The following is a 19,702-nucleotide window of genomic DNA, read 5'->3' on the forward strand; positions in this document are numbered from 1 at the left end:
TCTCATGGACTGGTAACGAATCACCAACTGGGCATTACTAAATGTTATAGGACTTTATGAACAGCTAAATAGAATTGTAACTATGTCATAACCTGAATAACAACTGAGATCTCCAGGTTGCGGGCCTTTGTGTAACTTAAATGTTCACACCTTCTCTGCAGGGGTCCGAGCCCCCACCTCTTCTCTTTGTCTCTCTCTCACACACACACACATGCACACCGACACACACACACACACACACACACACACGTTTGCTGTTAGCTTTAGTTAGTTTATTGTGTTTTGTTTGTTGCATTTATTATTCTGTTAATAAATGTTTGTGTTTACCATATGTCTGATTATTTAATATTACACAAAGATGAATGAGCCAGCTTCTACTAAGAAAAGAACTTTTAAATCCTTCAACTGATTAAACTATTACATTTATCGGTGTTTAACCCCTAATTAGTAGTTTAATATATTTAATGAGACTTTTATATTAGTTGTCACTCCGTCTATGACGGTGGTGCCCCGAGGAACTCTGGTCTAACTAGAGTAATTTTTATCATTATCTTTGATAATTATTGGTGATAACTAATTTTACTTGTTTAACGATAAGTTTATTGAGAATACTCAATCTCATAATCTGAACGTGAGTCAAGGCACTACATTTGATTGGTTCTCCGTGTGAAGTTTTAATAAATTAAAGTTATTAATTTTTAGTAATTTTTCTTTATTTATTTTCTTAATCAAATATTTCATTTGATAGTCACACTATTGATCCAATTAAACCTAAAGTACCTACATACTTTTGTCTGATTTTGCAGCGAATAGGAACCCAGGGACGGGCATTAAAATTAACTAATCTTCTCACTGATGGTCTTGGTATCTTATATAGGTCATATAGAGGCATCAGTATTAAAGTGAAATTCAGGTGTAAAATCATCCCAGGGTCTTTTTTCAGCAAATGCGCTTTTTTTCGTGTAACAACTATTAACGGAGATATCACGGAAAGTCGATGCTTTGTCTTATGTGTAAGGAATCTTATCATGCTACTGCAAAGGTTTGGTGTTATCTTGAGCAGTATTAGTGGTTAAAAAGCCACTTTAATGCATTCACCGTAATGCCCTGTAATAATCAGTGTTAGCAGCATTCGGCTGTTAGCGGTCTGTAGTGACTCTCTGAGATATCTCCGTTTATAGTTGTCACACGAAAAGAAATTGTCTCGATGACTTATTTGATGATTGTATTTGCCAAAAAAGACCGGTTTCTGTTATGTGACTATTGACATCTTGCAGTGTGCTCAAAGAGTGCACAAAGGCATAGAGTTGTTTGAGGTCACCAGCTTTAGGGGTTGTAATTAACAGAAACCACTTTACAGAGATGCAAATGGCCGGTTTTGCATCAATTAAGAAGATGATTATTTTTTGCTCCCATTTGGTTTTTATTCTATTTTAAGCCAGGTTGATCATTAACTTCCCAATTCTCAAAACCTCAGGCAGCAGATGCACATTCACAGAGGCAGAGGTGGATGAGTCACTCACAGACATTGATTCCATTGACTCGGGTCCTTTGGTAAACTCAATCCAAACATTTGTTTCAGATTCTTGTCATGTTCTCATCATTAGTCTTTGTCAACTTTGTCTCCACTAGACCAAAAAAAGGGAAAGGCTTAAAAGGTAGCCTATAGAATTTCCATGTTTAGGAGCGAGTACTTCCTACCTAGCCTCATCCCTGCCAAGGCTTTTGAAAAGAGGCTTAGACAAACACCACAGCTTTTGGGTAGGACACATGTGCATTGGAACTTGAGCTGCTCTGTTGGAGGGTTACAGCAGATGGCGCTAGTAATACAGGGATGATTTCTGCTAAGGTGCTCTTTGGTTCACAGAACTTTTTGTGAATGCTCCTTCCCCCCGCCCCCCCCCCCCCCCCCCCCCCCTTGGTCTCAGCTCTGTTACATTTCACCTGCAGGAAGTCTGAGTGGGTCTGTGACCTCAGAAAACAGTTTTATAAGATATATATTGGATGTGTGACCCCAGCTCCATGTGCACGTGTAGCTTTGTGTGATATACAAGCATAAATGCATGCCTCTGTGAGCGCATGACTCCACATCTGTACACCTTTGTCCAGACGGTAATGTGTGGTAGTGTGTGTGTGTGTGTGTGTGTGTGTGTGTGTGTGTGTGTGTGTGTGTGTGTGTGTGTGTGTGTGTGTGTTTAACAGCATGAAAGGGCACTCTATCTCCATCTCTCCGGAGAAATGAAACAAAAAGGCCTTCTGTGCTCCGTCAACTTTAGGTCACACTGTGCCCTTTATGTGGACCTCAACTCCTCCTTCCTCCCTCCTACCTCTCTGTTCTTTCCTGTTGGTATGACTGATAATGAGTAAGAGCTGCGTATCAGATAACTCTTACTAGTGTAAATATAGCATTAAGAGGAGTCATAAATACCTCAGTCGACGTGCCCACGGAGAATCATTACCTGTGTAACAATTCAGCATATTCCAGCTCATCGTTTTGGTTTTGATAATCTACGGTTTTGGTTCACTCCAGACACAGCAGCCGGCTATTTGAAAAAGTAGAAAAAGCTCTTAAAAAGTGCAACGGCAGACGGACTTAGTTGGCTACTAGCTGTTGAACACAGTGAGGAATGTAGCAGCTGAAGAGCCAGATATTTCCATCAGGAGTTGGTGTAGACCAGAATGAGAGCAAAAAGAACAGTATATTAAGAATATTAATTAGAACGCCAAATCAATGCAATGTTGCTCCATACCCACTGGATGTTTAATAAGAAATTATTTGCTAACAAGTTTTCTAACTTAAAGGGTGATAACATGTCAGTGTTATGTTTGCACAACTCCCAACTTGCGCATACCACAAGGTCAAGACCCCTTGGTGTCAATTTTTAGGTCCTCTGGGTACCCTTTTGGTGTCATTTTTCAACATGCAGGGTGCGTTTAAATTTAGAATACAAAACTACTTGGTTAGGTTTAGGAAAAGATGGTTTTGGTTGAAATAAGTTTGTTACATAACTTAGAAAATGAACTATGTTACATACGTATGCAACTTAAGTAAGTTGACTTGTGTACGTAAAATTAACTCAATGTTGACTTTTGGTTTCACAGGAACAGGGGTCTCCTGGGTTAAAGTCCTGTGTTTGTTTGACTTCCATCCACATCGAACTCCTTCCTTTGCTTACTTTGTCGCTTTTTATTACTATCCTTCCTATGTGGACTTTGTCAATCTGGCCCTTTAATATTACATTATCTGACCCTCTGGCTCTTACGTCTCTCTCTTTCAGATGCTATCTAGTTGGGAGTGACAATGGGTTTGTTTGGTTTCGGCTGAAATTCATATGCCCGTGCCTGTAAAATACTTATAACAGCTGTTGGATGCTAACAAGATGAATGTTTCTGCATTTTTTAAAAGGATGAAAGTTAAAAGCACCAATGCAAGAAACCCCCTTCACATACATGTTGTGAAAGACAGGCCAGTGAAACACATCACGGAATGGGTTGAGACGTTTGCTTTTCTTCACTGCACCACCAACACAGGATCTTGCTCAAAAGTACCTTGTATGGGAATCACAAACCAGATTAAAAGCTGTCCCACTGGTTTTCACATGGTTTCAGCAACTTATCGCACACTGTAAGACACAGCTGGCATTTAGGTCAGATCTGCATTGTTTTGTTCCAGCCAGAATTAAATTATGACAGGCAGGCAGTTGGATGTTTTTTCCACCCATGTTTTACAAGTGGACCGAATTGAATTTCAAAAGGAAAAGCATCTGTGCAGTCTTGATTTGTTATGAATCAATGACTATATTTTGTAGCTGACAACCAGTCCTGTTTACCTGAAGGCGCAAGTCTTTGCTGTCACCACTTGTCACAAGAGATTTCCATGTGTATGGCAATTACAGTGTTTGTTGTTAGCTGCTTGTGGGTCCTCTGGGTATCTATATTGTATTTTTTTTTCTCTCTCTCCACAGAATAATTCTATCACTCTACAAACACACAAACACAGGCACAGGCAGACAGTAGGAAAGAGGACATCCACTGATAAATCCTTCTGAAGTGTATTTTGAATCTAATGTATGATTGTGACCTGCTCATAGGATGCCAAGGCAGAAATAGTTTGCCCTTGTTTTAGTTTAAAAAAAAACTTTTTGGTCAGGCGAGTAGTATCAATCACCCTATCTCAGATATGATGCCTGTACAGACTTTATAATTCACTGGAAAGAATAACAAAGGTCATATAGTGCTCCCGGTGGACAGTCAATTTGACTATAAGATGGCCACAGAGAACCAATACTACCACCTGAAGGCAAAGAATGTGCCTCCTATTTTTAATTTCCTATTGAAGCTGCAGTACCATTTGCTGTGTGTAATGTATTGGAAACTATTTAAAATCACATTTTAATGATTGAGTACAATGTCTTGCTTAAATGGAGCAAACATAACAAAATACTAAAACTAGAAACAAAGAGGCTCTATGCAGAGCAACGTTGAGTAATTCATTCATTCATTCATCTTCAACCGTTTGTCCCTGTCGGGGTCGCGGGGGGCTGGAGCTGATCCCAGCTGACATCGGGCGTGAGGCGGGGTACACCCTGGACAGTACGCCAGTCTATCGCAGGGCACATAGAGACAAACAGAGACAGACAACCATTCACACCTACGGGCAATTTTAGAGTCATCAACATGACATGTGCATGTCTTTTGGATTGTGGGAGGAAACCGGAGAACCCAGAGAAAACCCACGCAGACACAGGGAGAACATGCAAACTCCACACAGAAAGGCCCTAGCAGGGATGCGAACCTGGAGGCGTCACTGTGAGGCGACAGTGCTAACTACTATACCACCGTGTAGCCCAACGTTGAGTAATTGCAGAATAATAATAATAATGGTTTGCAGTCGGTGGACGTTAAACTTAGCAGCTTGTCTCAAGATTTTATGTAAACAATAAGGTGGTTCAATAAACTAAGATTAGCCTTAAGTATGAAGGTGATCACTGTCAAGTGGCTGAAATGTATGTACAGTAGCTTCATAAAAACAGTTTGTAATAGAAAAAAACGACTGTTATGTCTGTAGATTTCTTCTTTAGGTTTAACATACGGTACATGTTACTTGACAATACATATCTGTAAAGGCTGTTTTCTTAAAATTATTTTTTTCCATAGTCTGAGCCAGAAATCTTCACTTTTTGATGCATCATTCATAGTCTTATATATTTTATTCCTAAAAACAAAGTGAAAATGTATTTTTAATGATTGATTGTTCACAGTTTTTATTTATTTATGGAGTGATAAAAGGAGATATCCAAAATTCCCTCTGTAAAAATTTTGCCTCTAATATTTCTGCAAAATGAAGCAAGAATTTTGAACTTGGCTTCATCTAGTGTTGAGATTTCTGTTCTCTAATATATGCAAATATTTAATTAGGCAATACCTCAGTGGCATATATAAACATAAAATTTCAGAAAGCTTCTACTACAAAAACAAGCGGTCTTAATGTAAGTAATCAACTAGGGATGTGACATGGTGATATGTAATTGTTACATTTTTTTTCCTTTTTTGACATTTAATGTTGCTATCTTTTCAGATATTCCTCAAATAGGAGCGGAAGTAAAATGTGAATGGTGGTATGGTTCCCAGATTTCAGAGAAAAACTATATCTGCTTCAAAACCCCAGTGTGGTGGGAGGAGTGAGTGAGCCAGGATCAGTCATTCACTATCAACTGTCCTTTAGGTGTTTTTGAGCAATGTTTTTAACCTCTGCCTGCTCCAGTATAGAGGGGTTTAACACCCAATAGGTCCCCAGCAGCTCCAAATGACCATATGTTTAACTTTATCAATGTGATGCAGATTACAACTAAAATAACACAGTATTTGGTATTTGTTGCTGAGTAGGCATGTAGAGGTTATCTTGATTTCCATAGAACTTATTCAGTGTAATAGGGAGATAGAGTGAGAAGGCAGAGGGGGGGAGTGACACAAAGAAAGAGGGACAAAGAAAAAGAGAGAAACAGCTAATTGAAGGGACTATCATAAATGCAGACTCTGTGAAGGATGAATGAAGGTAATCCGTACATGTTGGAGGTTTTTTATTTCATACTCAAACTGTCAGCGCCTCCCTGTGGTCATATTGTCATACTGCAAGGGGAAAAAGTTCTCATAAAAATGATGTTTTCAGTACAAGGTGGACAAGATGAACAAGAGGAAGATTCAAGTACATCAAAGAGTCTTATGTTTACATGTTCTGTTTCTATTCAAATACAGCTGAAGACTTGGAATAATACTGTTTCTTATTGTAATACATACTTCTTTTCAACATCACTGTGCATCCATTGATAAACTGCATATAAATATGCTGAGGTCACATAAAGTAGCATGATTACAGTTAAATTACATTAGATCTTTGGTTTACTTTGGAATTTATAATACAAGAAAAACTTCAGTAACTTTACACCCTAAACAATTTATCATTCTAACTGCATTGATAAATATATAAATACGAAAATACTAAACAACTGTATCTTCATCACAACCCCAGTCATTGTATATCATAAATTATCGTTTTGCTTTCTTTCGTAAAAATTTCTAAAACTGCAGGTAAACACAAAAAGTACATTAGCACACTGCTCTCACAGAGCCACTAAAGTAATATAAGAATATACTAAAACTTCCACAAGAACATATAAAATGATATAAAACACTAAGAATATCAGCTTGCCCTTTAATACAGGAAGGCGAAAACCAGCTTCCCACAGATGTTCAGAGCTATTTGTTTCCTAAGTGATGAAATTCCTAAATGTAAAAACTGAATATGTTAAAATATGCAATCGTTATTTCAACGTTTTAACTTGATAATCAGACAATATTGAGGGAGATGGTAAAATCTTCCTAACCCTGCTGCTCAAACTTTGGCATAACTGTCACATAATTTCATTTTGACACCTCTGTCTTGAAGAGGTTACACCTGGTTGTCGTATTGTGGACTGGGAGGGTACTGATCCTGCATGGCTCCAGCAGCTGCCCCCATGGCTGCCTGCTGGGCCGCTGCCTGGACATGAGGGTTCTTCCAGGCTCCTGTGGTCCATTCCTCCTGAGCTTTGGACATGCTGCCCCCACTGCCACGGTAGAAATTATGGATCTGCAGGCAGGGTGGTCTCACAGGTTAGGATCAACAAGCCTTCATTTGTGAGGTAAGGTCATTTTTAATTACTTCAGTTAATGCTATCACATCGTTTTTTAAGAGTTATGCACTTGTATATATTTAGAGTTATGCACTTGTATTCCCTAAACAGATACTAAACCTTAATTTAGCCTAGCCTAAGACTAAACTCATACAGTTTTTTAAGTACTGAAAAAGGATTGAATGGGATTCTGGCATGTATTTTAAACTTTAATGGAGCTGTGTTGAGAGAAAATGAATCAATCTCAAATTCCAGACTAAAATTATTTTCTACGGTATTTGGACAATAACAGAACATGTATTCTAATTAATTGCGTATCTATATTTCCCTTTGTGGAAATGCACATGTTAAATTCTTACCCTGGTGAGGGCAATGAAGGATAGTGAGGCCACGGCAGTGAACATGATAGTAGGGACCAACATGATCAATGCAATTAAAATATTATAGCTGAAGAAGGAGATGGTAGCCAACCAACCGCTGAAAAAGACACAGATGACCATGATCAAAATTCATCAACAAAAACAGATTCATTTTCAATTATGAACACAACATGAACCATGATCACTTGTTACTGGATTCCCTCGTGTCCCTCATCATGATACCACCACTGAACATCTGGATGTTAAATGCCAATAATTTTTGTGGACTTTAAGTACTGCGATATAAAGTTTAAAAGTTTTATCGCTCATACATGAGAATACCCAATTGCACATGGTGACATTTATAAACTTTATAGAGGCTGTCATAATATTAATTTCTGATCATCAGCCTGAGTGAGGTGACATTTTGAGGATCATTTAATGGCCTCTCAAAATCTAATAACAGAGCTATCATAAAAGTTATGAGGGCAATTTCTGATGTTCCATCACTGTCGTGTTAATGAAAGCAGTGACCAAGGTCTTTAAAAAATATATCGTCCTCCTGACAGGACTTATTTCTTGAGCTCAAAATGTTTCATTCAAAAGCAGATTGTCGTTTTCTTGATGTTTATTAATTCCTTAGAATGTATAAATCACTTATAAACAGATGACATAGAAATATCAGAACTTCAACAGTGTATCTGGTACTTGAGGTGCATTAGACTGGTTCTTCTTAGTGTAATGGCATTTGGGAATTAATTTTCCTCTACAAGAGAAAATGAGTGAAAACTCACTTAAAAAGAAGACTGATAAACATGCAAATAAACTGATCCTGAATTGTAATCTCTATGAATTATCCATACTGTGAGTAAAGTGTAAGTAATTTAAAAAACAATTTGAAAAAAATATTTTTCAATCTGACTCTTACCATACTCCCCATCCAGGGATGCCTATGCTTTGGATGATGCTGATGCCAACTTGGGCCATGAACACAAAAAAGAACTGCATGAAGTTGAAGGAGCTGTCACTCCTAAGAAAAAAAAACAACCCAAAATGATCAGGAATATTTTCACATGCATACAAATTGTATTATTTCTACACGTCTAATCTTGTATTTGCATGTTCTATGTTGTGTGATGTTATTCATTTTAACAATATATTTGGTTTAAAAACATTCAAGCCCACAGGGGGATATAGGTCATTCCCATTCTGCACCATGTGGGGTAATTCACACAGGCTTCACCCTCTATCGCAACTCTTCAGGCTATACTAGTACTAGTCACCACAGGCTATACTAGTCATGATGGAACTATTCAATCAAGTGCCTCTATAACTATGATTTCACTTCTCCCACATCTGTCTTTTCTCTAGCAATGACAACAAAGGCATGGACTGCCTTGTTGAAGGACGATAATGGACTGTGGGCTAATTGCCCTGCCTTGGTCAGTCTGGTTTGATCTTGGAGGGTAAGAAATGCAGCTACACAAAACACAAATTTATAACAATTTACCCGTGGAGCACTGACTAAACAATATTTTGAACGTCAGTACTTCATATTTGACTTACTTGAAGGCCTTGTAAATGGCCCTGAACCAACAAACATAAGAGCAGGGTGTGAACATGAGGAGCCAGATGATAGCCAGTCCAAAGTTGGTCACGCCACCTCCACCAAACATCCAGGCAAAGCAGCCAATGAGATTCACCGCTAGAGTAGCACTATTCACTGTAAAGCAGACACTGTATTTTAGGTGCAGAAATAAGTATCTATTCGGTACACAGACATACATTTGCATAAAAGATCGACGTGTTGATATGAAGGCAGCCGGCATTAACATAATATGAAATATGTAATTGCACTGCTTGACTCGCAAGACGGCTTTTGTTCCCTGAATAGCCTTTTTGCGGGCGTCCTTTTCTATTATTTCTCAGTAATGTTATGAGGCTACAGTACTTCCTGCTTTAGTTGCACTTGATTCTAATTTAATTTAATAATCTTTGTTTCTAAACTAGCAAAGAAGGCCAATCAGCTTCCAGTTTTGGTCTATAGAGAAATTGCAGAGTGCTTTTACAAGAGAATTATAAGGCCAAACCCATCTGCAACATGACAGCTAGTAAGGAAGACAGTACAATTTCTTAAATACACAACAGAAGACAAAATTACTGTTGGCTTCAATGATTTTCATGCATGAAATGAGAAAAGAAAATGATCAAAACAAACAAAAATGTACAGGCTAAATAACACTCAAATATCCAGGCAGTGCACACGCCATGCATAAAGAACATCGCTACAGAGGGAGAGAGAATACAAAAGAAGACTGGGACTTTGAATACCTGCTTATCATTTACTAAAAAGATGGCACCTGCAAAAAAAAAAAAATAGTTAACAGAGTTAAGTCACAATGATAGATGGTTCAGACTAAGAGATGCACATTTCTTCTTGTGTATAAATTATAAAGTCAAATGGAAAACATAATTTGTTTTGTTGTTTGGGCACTGCAAACAATCAAAATCTGGCTGTGGTTTACAGTAGGTATATTGATGTTGCTGCATTTGGCATCGTCACCACAGCTTCAACTTTGTTTTCATTATCTTCATGTCACTCTATTGAATATTGCCCTACTCCTAACTACCAGTGTATTGCACCCTATGTAAATGTTGCAGCAGCATTGAGCTATTTCACTCTCCCTGCACTTGGCTCCCTTGCATGCCTTCATGGACGGCCAGGGAGCTTCCAGACCAGAGCAATATCACAAACATCATTGTACTGCTTGTTTATGGTGTAATAAACTTTGATGAAAGTGCTTCTGGCAAAAATTGTTGAACACAATTTCAATGTTAACTGCTCTCCTCAAACCAAGGCCATCTGGTCAGCGCTATGACTCATTAGCAAATAAACCAGTCGGGATAACACAACCTCAGCCAATAAAAAGAATAGATTTTTGGACCAAAGGGACCCTTGTAAACCATTTCCCTTCTGGTGCATAGTTCTTATTTGGAGTTAAACACAGAGGATAAGACAGTTTATGGGACCTCCAGGAAAACCCTGGCTTCTGCTGACAAACTGGAGAGTCAGGAATCCTCTGCAGAAGAAGTCAGTTTAAATTGTCATAGCTGAAATTTAAGCTCCAAAGTTTAGTAGCCTGTTGCAAGAATAATGTAACAGGGAATCCCATTCCGCTCTTATAAAAATACAACATCACTTTAAAGCCACTCACAAATCCACAGGTGGTACATTTTCTTGCACATGCTGCGGTGCTGTTCAGGGATCTCTTCAAAGTCCTGGTAGAAGCATGGCTTGAGTGGAATGAATCCCGGCAGTGGGGGGAAGTTGGGCTCTGAGAAAAAAATAATAATAATAAAAACAGTCAGACATAGCAGCTTGCATATGACTATTCTTTCCCGGCATATTACTTTGTCATAACTGACCCGCCATGTGGATAAAGCGTGGAGATCGCTGTTTAGATGTAGGTCACTCCTTCAGCCTCTTGAGCCTGTCAAATAAGAAGAAACTGGACGACTTAGTTGTTAGGGCTGACTTATTTCTGTAACCCTTGTATAACCTCTATAGTAATTTGCAGTTATTTTCATTTGCATGTCATAAGTGGGGGAGCATTAGATCATTACCAGAACAACATGGGCTACTTTATGGGAAGAAGGCGTTTAACAGAAGGAGCTATAGGATAAGCGTCGCGGTTCGACCTTATGCCGGGGGATTTAATGTGTGAGCCCTCCAGGCACCGTCGCAATAATAGTGATAAGATTTTAACGGCTGAATCCTTCCGGTTTCAGTGAATAAATGTTCACATACACACACCTTGGGAGGCCGGGCTCACACGCTTGTTGCAATCACACCCCAAGCTCCACTCCACAGGATGAAATGAGGCAACAATATTCGCCTATGTGCGAAGACGGTTGGCTATTTTGACGGAGAGTTGGTCATCATAGCCAGGAATTACGGATACTACAGGAGACGTAATCTGCTTACCTCCTCCAGAGAGCGGAGCGTCTCTGTTTAAAGTGCACGGTGCCCTATATGGAAGCTCCAACAGCATGTAGAATAGAGCAGTGCTGACAATTGGACGATATCTGCAAGCAAACTATTCGACTGTTATAATACTTTCTTTTGTAAGGCCAGAGCGATAAATCCTAACTACCCTGACCCTCGACCAATCACCGTGCTTAAATCTGCTGTCACTTTGATTCAGACCAATAGGCAGATTACTGTAATCCTTGACGTTGTATTGTTGACCCAATCACTGTTTGGCTCTGTCCATGGTGCTGAACCTGACACACACGCACGCGCGGGCGCACGCACACACGCACACGCACCTTTGGAGGGATATTTGGCCACAGGAAACAGTATCTTACATTGGCAGTAAACATTCTGGCTTGGCTAACTAGGAAATAGTTGTTTTTAAAATAACCCAGTCACATGTGTCTGGGATGTGTGAGTGTAAAAGTCCAGTGGAGAAGAGCAGGTCTCAAAGCTGACAAACGCTGTGGCTGTGTCAGACCGGGGCAGGAATGAAACAATCAAGGAGTGGAAACAATCAAGGATCAGGGAATGACTTCGGACCAGTGACACAAGAGGAAAGGCAAGTGACCTGGAACGAGAGGAGAGTTACTTTTCAAAATAAAACAGGAAATTCACAAGACAAAACCCAAACAGTCATCAAAGTTAACGAACGAGAGTCAAAAGCAAAGTCGCTCCGACCAGGGAGAAAAAAACTAGGTGAGCAAAAGAGCATTAAAAAAAAAGTTAAACTTACTATGAGAAAAACAGGAAATACAAACACCTGAGTGAGGATACTACGATTTCTATGACATGAACAAGGCTGTGAAAACGGGCTGGAAACATTCGGCATAACGGACTTAATAGTTCGGCAACGAACCACGGGAAGACTACATACACATGAAGGGAGGGGGGGACCACAGGTGGACACAATCAAGGATCAGGGGATGACGTCAGACCGGTGACACAAGAGGAAGGGCAAATGACCTGGAACGAGAGGAGAGTTACTTTTCAAAATAAAACAGGAAATTCACAAGACAAAAAACCCAAAGACAGGACAGACCTCACCGCAGCGTGACCTATATTGTATTACTAGATTACGATTACGATCATAAACAAGCATCATGCTGTATAGCCTATTATATAAACTATACCACATTTTATTTGTTAAAAACATTTTGTCATCTGAATCGGCAAAGTGTCAAATAAATGTTGTGGAGTAAAAAGTACAATTTTCCCGCTGAAATGTAGTGGAGTGGAAGTATAAAGTAACATAAAATGGAATTACTCGAGATAAGTACAAGTACCTCAGAATTGTGCTTAAGTAAAGTACTTGAATAAATGCATGCTCCTCGTCTGCATGCAACTAAATGGAAACTAAAATATGAATGGCAAATTAATTCCCAATGCCAGTACACTTTTACAATTCCACCCAACAATTACCAATTCAATTTCAGCCAGTTAAATATTCTACATGGGTCCACCATTATTGATGAGGTGATTGAATAATTAGTGCAGGGTCAGTTTTTTCAACTTTTATATTGCTATAGTAACACATTTACAGTATCAAGTAGGTCATATGAGTTCATGCGGAGAGAATAAGTAGAACACTATCATGACTTTAAATCATTAATAATCAAGGTCCTTTGGATTTCAAAATCATAACATCCAACTACACCACATCCAGAGCTCCTAGTAATAACCTGACAGTATAAGATATCTATATCATATTATGTTTCATATTTTTCTGCACTCTACTGTGTCCAGATTATTGGATTGTGAAGTATATATGGACTTTTAGATAAACTATCATACAGGCCAAAAAAGACAGCAGTGAGACAAAGTGGATTTTGAGCACGCTCTAAGACTCCTGTTTTGTCTGTGTCCCATCTCCCTGCAGTGGTGTACTTTATTGTCATATTATTAGATTGTATTGCTATTGTCAGTCTTGCACTTTTCCTATCTATCAAAAATGAAATTGAATATCACACAATGATTTATTTTTTATTCTAATTTCAGATTTCTTCATATTAATATCCTCTTGCAAAATGCAAGATATACCAGGCTACTCCTACTACTACTACTACTACTACTACTACTACTACTACTACTACTACGACTAAAATTATAATAATAATGAATGGAGGGACATGTTAATTTGTCTGTGTGCATATTCAAACAACTCAGATTTATTTGTGAAAATAAAAGCAAGGTACATACCACGATAATTTACACAAAAGCAAGAGGGTGAGATGTTTAGGTGTAAAAAAAAAAACAGTATCACTGATTACACCCTGACAAGAGTAATCAGTGACACTGTTTTCGAAATGGATGGAGAACAAAACATGAAAACCCTACACTGTCACTCCAGACAGTCTCTGATTTTTCCTCTCCTCTCCATTAATATTTATCAGGCAGAGTTTTAGTCTAGACAACCTTCTGACAGGCCATGGCATAGGCCTTTAACAGTAATCTCCAGAAGAGTTGGCTATAAGTGCCCTCTCTTTCTTAATTAGGGCAAAGGCTGCTTCTTTCAGAGAGCAATGGACCTACTCTGTATTTACATAGCTCACCGTCTCCCTCCCACTTCAGCTCACCAACAGTGCTTGACTCTACATAGATTAGAATAAGAATGTCAGATTTCCCCCATGAGTCTTTTCTGGGTCCTCTTTGCTGCATGCTTTGTCATCATCCTGGATGGACTGTAGACAGAATGCAGGATATTAAGTATCAAGTACGACAGAGAGGGAATGAGAGGGGTAGAAGGGAAAAAAAAGTCGACAGAGAAAAGAAAAGAGGAAATGAAGGGTGAGAGATGGGCCTGACATCTTAGCATCAACATTTATTGAACATCAGAGGCAGAGAGATACAGTGTACTATTTATTTTTAGCATACTTGTGAAAATTCCTTCTCCTTTTCCTCTGTTGGCAGTTAACCCACAAATAATCTGTAAATCACGAAAGATTTGCAAAATTACAAACAAAAAAATGATTTTCCGTTAATGATCTATGTTTTGTATTAAGTTGACTTAAATTTAGTTTTCAGTTGTGCTAAAGTTTAATAAAAAACACATTTTGCCTGTTAAATGTTAAGGTTAAACACTTGTGTTGTATTAAATACATGAATACTTTTTATTTATCTTCATCATTGAGGGTGTAAATGCACTTTAAATTGGGATAAAATAAGTGTCTGTTGTCCAACACTCAATATCCCTGCTTGATGCTCTCAATTGCAGCTCAGTGCCAGTGCACCCTAGTGTCATTGTCCTCCTAAAGAAAAAACATTTGCCCAGTCGCTCTCGAAGCCCATGTGCCACCGTTGTCTTGGTTTCTATGGAGACGCTTTCCTCCAGACCAAGCACGTGGAGGGCACCCCTCCTGCGGAAGGAGGTAGAATAACATTGTGGCAAGGCAATCATACACCAACCTCATTTACATATCCAAACATGAACCATGGACCGTAGCATACAGTGTTTGTTCACTAAACATTTCACAGTAGATGATTCAATGCAGCTGGAAATGGAGCCCAGATATGTGATAAACATTTTTATCAACAGAAAGGTTTAGTTCATTCTCAATTTGCGTGAATAAAAGCATGCCTAAGGAAACAAATAAAAGAAAGTTACAGTAAAATATGATTATTCTCTCAGAATGTAAAAAATATCATTCTTTGTGTGCTGGGATTGCTCAGCATTCAGGTCACCATTGCTCCCTTTGTACGTTGACATGAATGATGCATGCTTGTGTCTGGACCTTATGGGGCCACTCCTCAGCACTTCCAGCTGGGGGCACTGTTTCATCTGTCAGTCAGTCGGTGGTATTACCTTACCTATTCAGGAGACACTCTTAGGTCGGATGGAGCTGTGTCTCTGACCTTGAAGAAGATGAAAGACAGCATTTAAATACACAAACCTCACAGAGTCAGGCCTCTCACACTTGTGGCCTGGTGACAAGGGCACAAACAAAGAGGGGGAGAGGAAGAGGCAAGGTGACACATTACCTTTCTATCTGTTCTTCTATTTCTAGCAACATTATAACTGCTATCATTTCATACTACTTCCTTAATAATCTACTTTTGAAACTGTACCTGGGATTTGATCATGATTTTTGTTTTTATTTAAAATCCCTTTTTGTTACTTGTTGACAACGTTTTACAACTGACATGAAAAAATAAAGCTGAAAACTGGATAGTTTTCTTCCTCTTACAAATACTCATGAAATGGAACGGTTCACTGATTAATAGGCCAAATAATAATGGAACCAAAGAAAGAGAACTGCATCATAAACATATCTAACTGGGGCCATAATTGTAGCAGTGACTGGCTGCCACAATGATTTCTACACTTGAGATCAATATTAGAGAACACATTATAATTACTTGATTTATTCTGAAATCCTGTTTGCATGTTTTTTTTTAAATAACCAAGGCACACAAAAACCTTTATTTTGTGAAAAAAAAAACAGTGAGCAAAATTAGAGAACAGTAACCAGAAGTAGTCAGAAGAGAAGATTTCAACAATGTTTTCTTAGGGCTATAGGATTCAAAAAGGAATAGGAAGTGTAGAGGCCCTTGTTTTGAATGACTTCAGCACGTCTGCGCCCACAGGACATCACTAGTTTTTAACACTGCTCTGGTTTGATCTTGGACCATTCTTCGTGTGGGGTTTAGATCTGGACTCTGGGCTGGCCATTTCATTGTTTCAATATTCTTAGCTTCAAAGAACTGTTTAACCTGTTTTGCCGAACATAATGTTTCCCATCAGACCCAAATAAACAATTAGTGTTCTCATCACTGAAGTGCACTCTGGACCAGTACTCCTCTGTCCACCCAACATGCTCTTTGACAAAGACAAGTCTTGTGTTTTTATTCTTTCTGGTGATGAGAGGTTTGGTCAAGAAGAAAAGTCTTAAACGACGAGACACGTTTTGCCGAGAGAGATCCTTGACCTGTTCAGCACTGAACTGGTGAGCAACTCCAGCTGCTGTGTTGAAACTGTTCCCCATTGAGAGTCTTTGCATATTCCTGCCTGTTGTGCACATGCTTTATGAGGTCAACCGACCATTTTTTGACTCAAATAATTCTGTGTCCTTGTAAAGTTTCAATATTCTCGAAATCACAGACTTGGAACACCCAACCTCTCTGCAAGGGCTGAGAGGGTCATCCCTTTGGCCTTCATCCGGACAATCTGCTGCCACAGGGTTTCAGTCACCTTAGAGCAGCTTGTCATCTTGCAAAATAACTGGAAAAACTGCCAGATAAATAGGGTGTGTCCAACAATTAGATAAATTGTCACCAAGTGCCAGATTAACACCAATAACTGGGAGGTATCTGAAAGTGTTCTCTAATTTTGCTCACTGTTTTTTTCACAAAATATAGGTACCTAGGTTATTAAAAAAAAAAAAAAAAAAACATGCTCGTACAGCAGCGGTATAGCCACAGTGGATATTCTATCAAATTCTGGAAGATCAAAAAAAAGTGTTTCAGAATAAATCAGGTATTTTTTATTTGTTGTCTAATTTTGATTTGACTCGTTTAACCTTTAACTTCGTTTAAAAACTGAAAGGCTTAATGGATTTTATAATCATCCTATGAACACTTATTTAACACATAAAATGTCTATTGTTTTGGCATATGAACACTTAATACTCCCTGCATCGTGGAGTGGCTATTACTGGCTAATGAACCTCATTATGACATCATCTATACATTTCCTTACACTATTCCTTAGGGACAAATATACTCATCTAATGGTGCGTATATTTATGATGCTTCACCAATAATGTCTTGCAGTAATGTTTGTAATGTATCACTAAGCATTTAAGAATGGAGGTAATGACTAATAAGTGTGTTATCATCTTCAGAGAGCCCACTTAATGTGCTATTAGCTTTAAACATACCAGAATATATTTGAACAATTCATTTTATCAGTTTATCTGTTTGGCCTTGATTAAAGACTCCCTTTTATGTCTTGTTTAGTGCCATGTAATTGGTGAAAAAATATAATATATAGTCGGTTCTCAGATTCAGTAAATGCAAATTTAAAAATAAATAATTTTATGTCTGTTAAAAATGCAAGTGAGATTTTATATCCAGTGCTTATTTCATTGTTGATCTCTATGGTTTTCATCACACAAGCTGGTACAGATCACACTGGCAAAACACCATGCACGTAGCCTGGGAACCAGAAGAATCTGCAAAATTATGTTTTATTTTTCTGGCAGATGTGTCTGTTCCCCCTCCCATTGGGCCAGTAACAATCATTTATCTAACGTGGAACGTGTTGCTGAGGCGATCCCAGAGTCCAAGGCTAAAAATTGACAGGGGGCTCCCCCTACCTGCGTTCAACACCATTATGTCATGAATAATTTGACAACAACAAAAAATAAATGTGAAATTTATTTTCTTTTTTTATTTCAAAAGTGCACATTTAAGTTATTTTAAAAGTTAGTTCGTTTCAAAATATGAACATAAATATGAAAAAAAAACGTGTTATTTGAACATTAATATTAATATGAAGAAAAATGAAAACCCAGAACAATAAAAACTTGGGTTGAGTCAGATGGGCCCCCCTCAGGGAGGTCAGGTCTCCTACTGTCATGGAAAACTTTGCGCATTGTCACTGCTGTAGTTTAAAGTTTGTCAGCCCTCAGGGACCAACTGGCCCCCGAGAAATCTAGCTTAGTAAAGAGGAGTGCTGTTGAGGCATTTTCCAAAATAACCAGCTCAAATTCAAATTCTGATGGCAAAAACAGCAACACTTCATCACAGACTTGTGGATGCTATTCATCACAGCTCTTCTCTGCACACTATAGTCTGTTTATACTTCCGTCAGTTGCTCAGCGCTTTATCGCTTTTTTTGCTCTGATTGGTTGTTGGTCTATCTGGTCATGTCTAGAGGCATTTTGGTCCACAGGCATTGCTAATGCCTCTTGGAAATCAAAAATAAACTGAGAGGTTCCAGTTAAGGTAAGACTCAGTTGCATTCGCGATTTGGTCTACAACTCTCACTACCATGAACACAACAGAAACCGAAATCTCATCACTAACTTTTAACAACTTCAGGATGAGAGTCTCCTCTAGAGCGGTATCATCAGGCTGGCACAAGATTGAAATGTGTATAATCCCAGGGTGCACAATCTCATAGTCACCACGGAGTCAGTACCAGGTGTAAACTGCAGGGGTTGGGGTACCTCATGGAGTGGGTCAGGATGAGCTTCAAACTATCTAGACTATAGTGTCTAGATCACTGGTGCTAAAGTGAGAAAAGGTGGATGACACCTTGCATTTTAGCATTTGAAGTGTTTCCATCCACACCATCACATCATCCAGAGTTGGCTGAGAGCAGTGGACCACCATGCCGCTCTGCCCATAATCCTATCCCTGGAAAGAAAAATAAGTTCTTACCTCTCAATATAACACACAATGATCTTAACCACAAGCTACAACTGCCACTCAGATACATGGAAGAGGAATTCAAGGTGACAAGAAATGGGGATGTGTTGCAGTGTATAGAACCAAGATTTTCCCAAAGGTGGCCAAAGCTGGAATTGAGGCTTAGGCAAGTTGTGGAAGCCATTCAACAGGCAGAGTCATGGCTACATCAAAGCTAGCTGTTGGGAGTTGTGACTCAAGGCAGAGAGATAGAGAAATTCAAGTGACTAGCTGGTGAATGCAGGCAGTGTGGGTGGAGGACAAGGTGCTTCCATGTTAAAGTTGTATGCAGCATGATCCTTGCACAGAAGAGCAAAGTCAAGTCAATTTTATTTATATAGCCCAATATCACACATTTGCCTCAAAGGGCTTTACCACACACACCATCTACCCTTAGACCAGTGAATTGGATAAGGACGCCCCCCCCCCCCCCTCCCCCCAAACATCCCTCGGCCAAAACGATGGAAGAACCCTCAGAAAGAGCCACTGAGGAAGAATTCCTCTCCCATGTTGTGTGTGCAATACCACAAGAAAGTAGAAACATGGGGCAATTAGCTACTGCAGATAGCCATCTGGACACAAGCTGAGGTCATATCAGCCTCAGCAGGGTCGCTTGGAGGAGGATGTACAATGAAACACCCAATGAAGACAGATTGCATTTCTTCAGTAGATTAAAGAATTTTCTTGAAACAGAACAGCACTGGAAACAAGTGTGTTTAATCACATCC

The 19,702-nt window shown here is 39.0% G+C and overlaps 1 protein-coding gene across 1 annotated transcript; it reads right to left on the reverse strand.

The window, feature by feature from the left end:
* Positions 1-6,949: 6,949 nt before the first annotated feature.
* scamp5b (secretory carrier membrane protein 5b) lies at positions 6,950-10,964 on the reverse strand (the record flags this gene model as incomplete). Its single annotated transcript, XM_083919794.1, has 6 exons — positions 6,950-7,129; positions 7,532-7,649; positions 8,460-8,561; positions 9,098-9,254; positions 10,747-10,866; positions 10,958-10,964. The coding sequence occupies 6 exons, from the start codon at positions 10,962-10,964 to the stop codon at positions 6,950-6,952; spliced, it is 684 nt and encodes a 227-aa protein (XP_083775920.1).
* Positions 10,965-19,702: the final 8,738 nt, after the last annotated feature.

The sequence above is a fragment of the Echiichthys vipera genome, assembly GCF_963691815.1.
Source record: "Echiichthys vipera genome assembly, chromosome: 1".
Taxonomy (NCBI): domain Eukaryota; kingdom Metazoa; phylum Chordata; class Actinopteri; order Perciformes; family Trachinidae; genus Echiichthys; species Echiichthys vipera.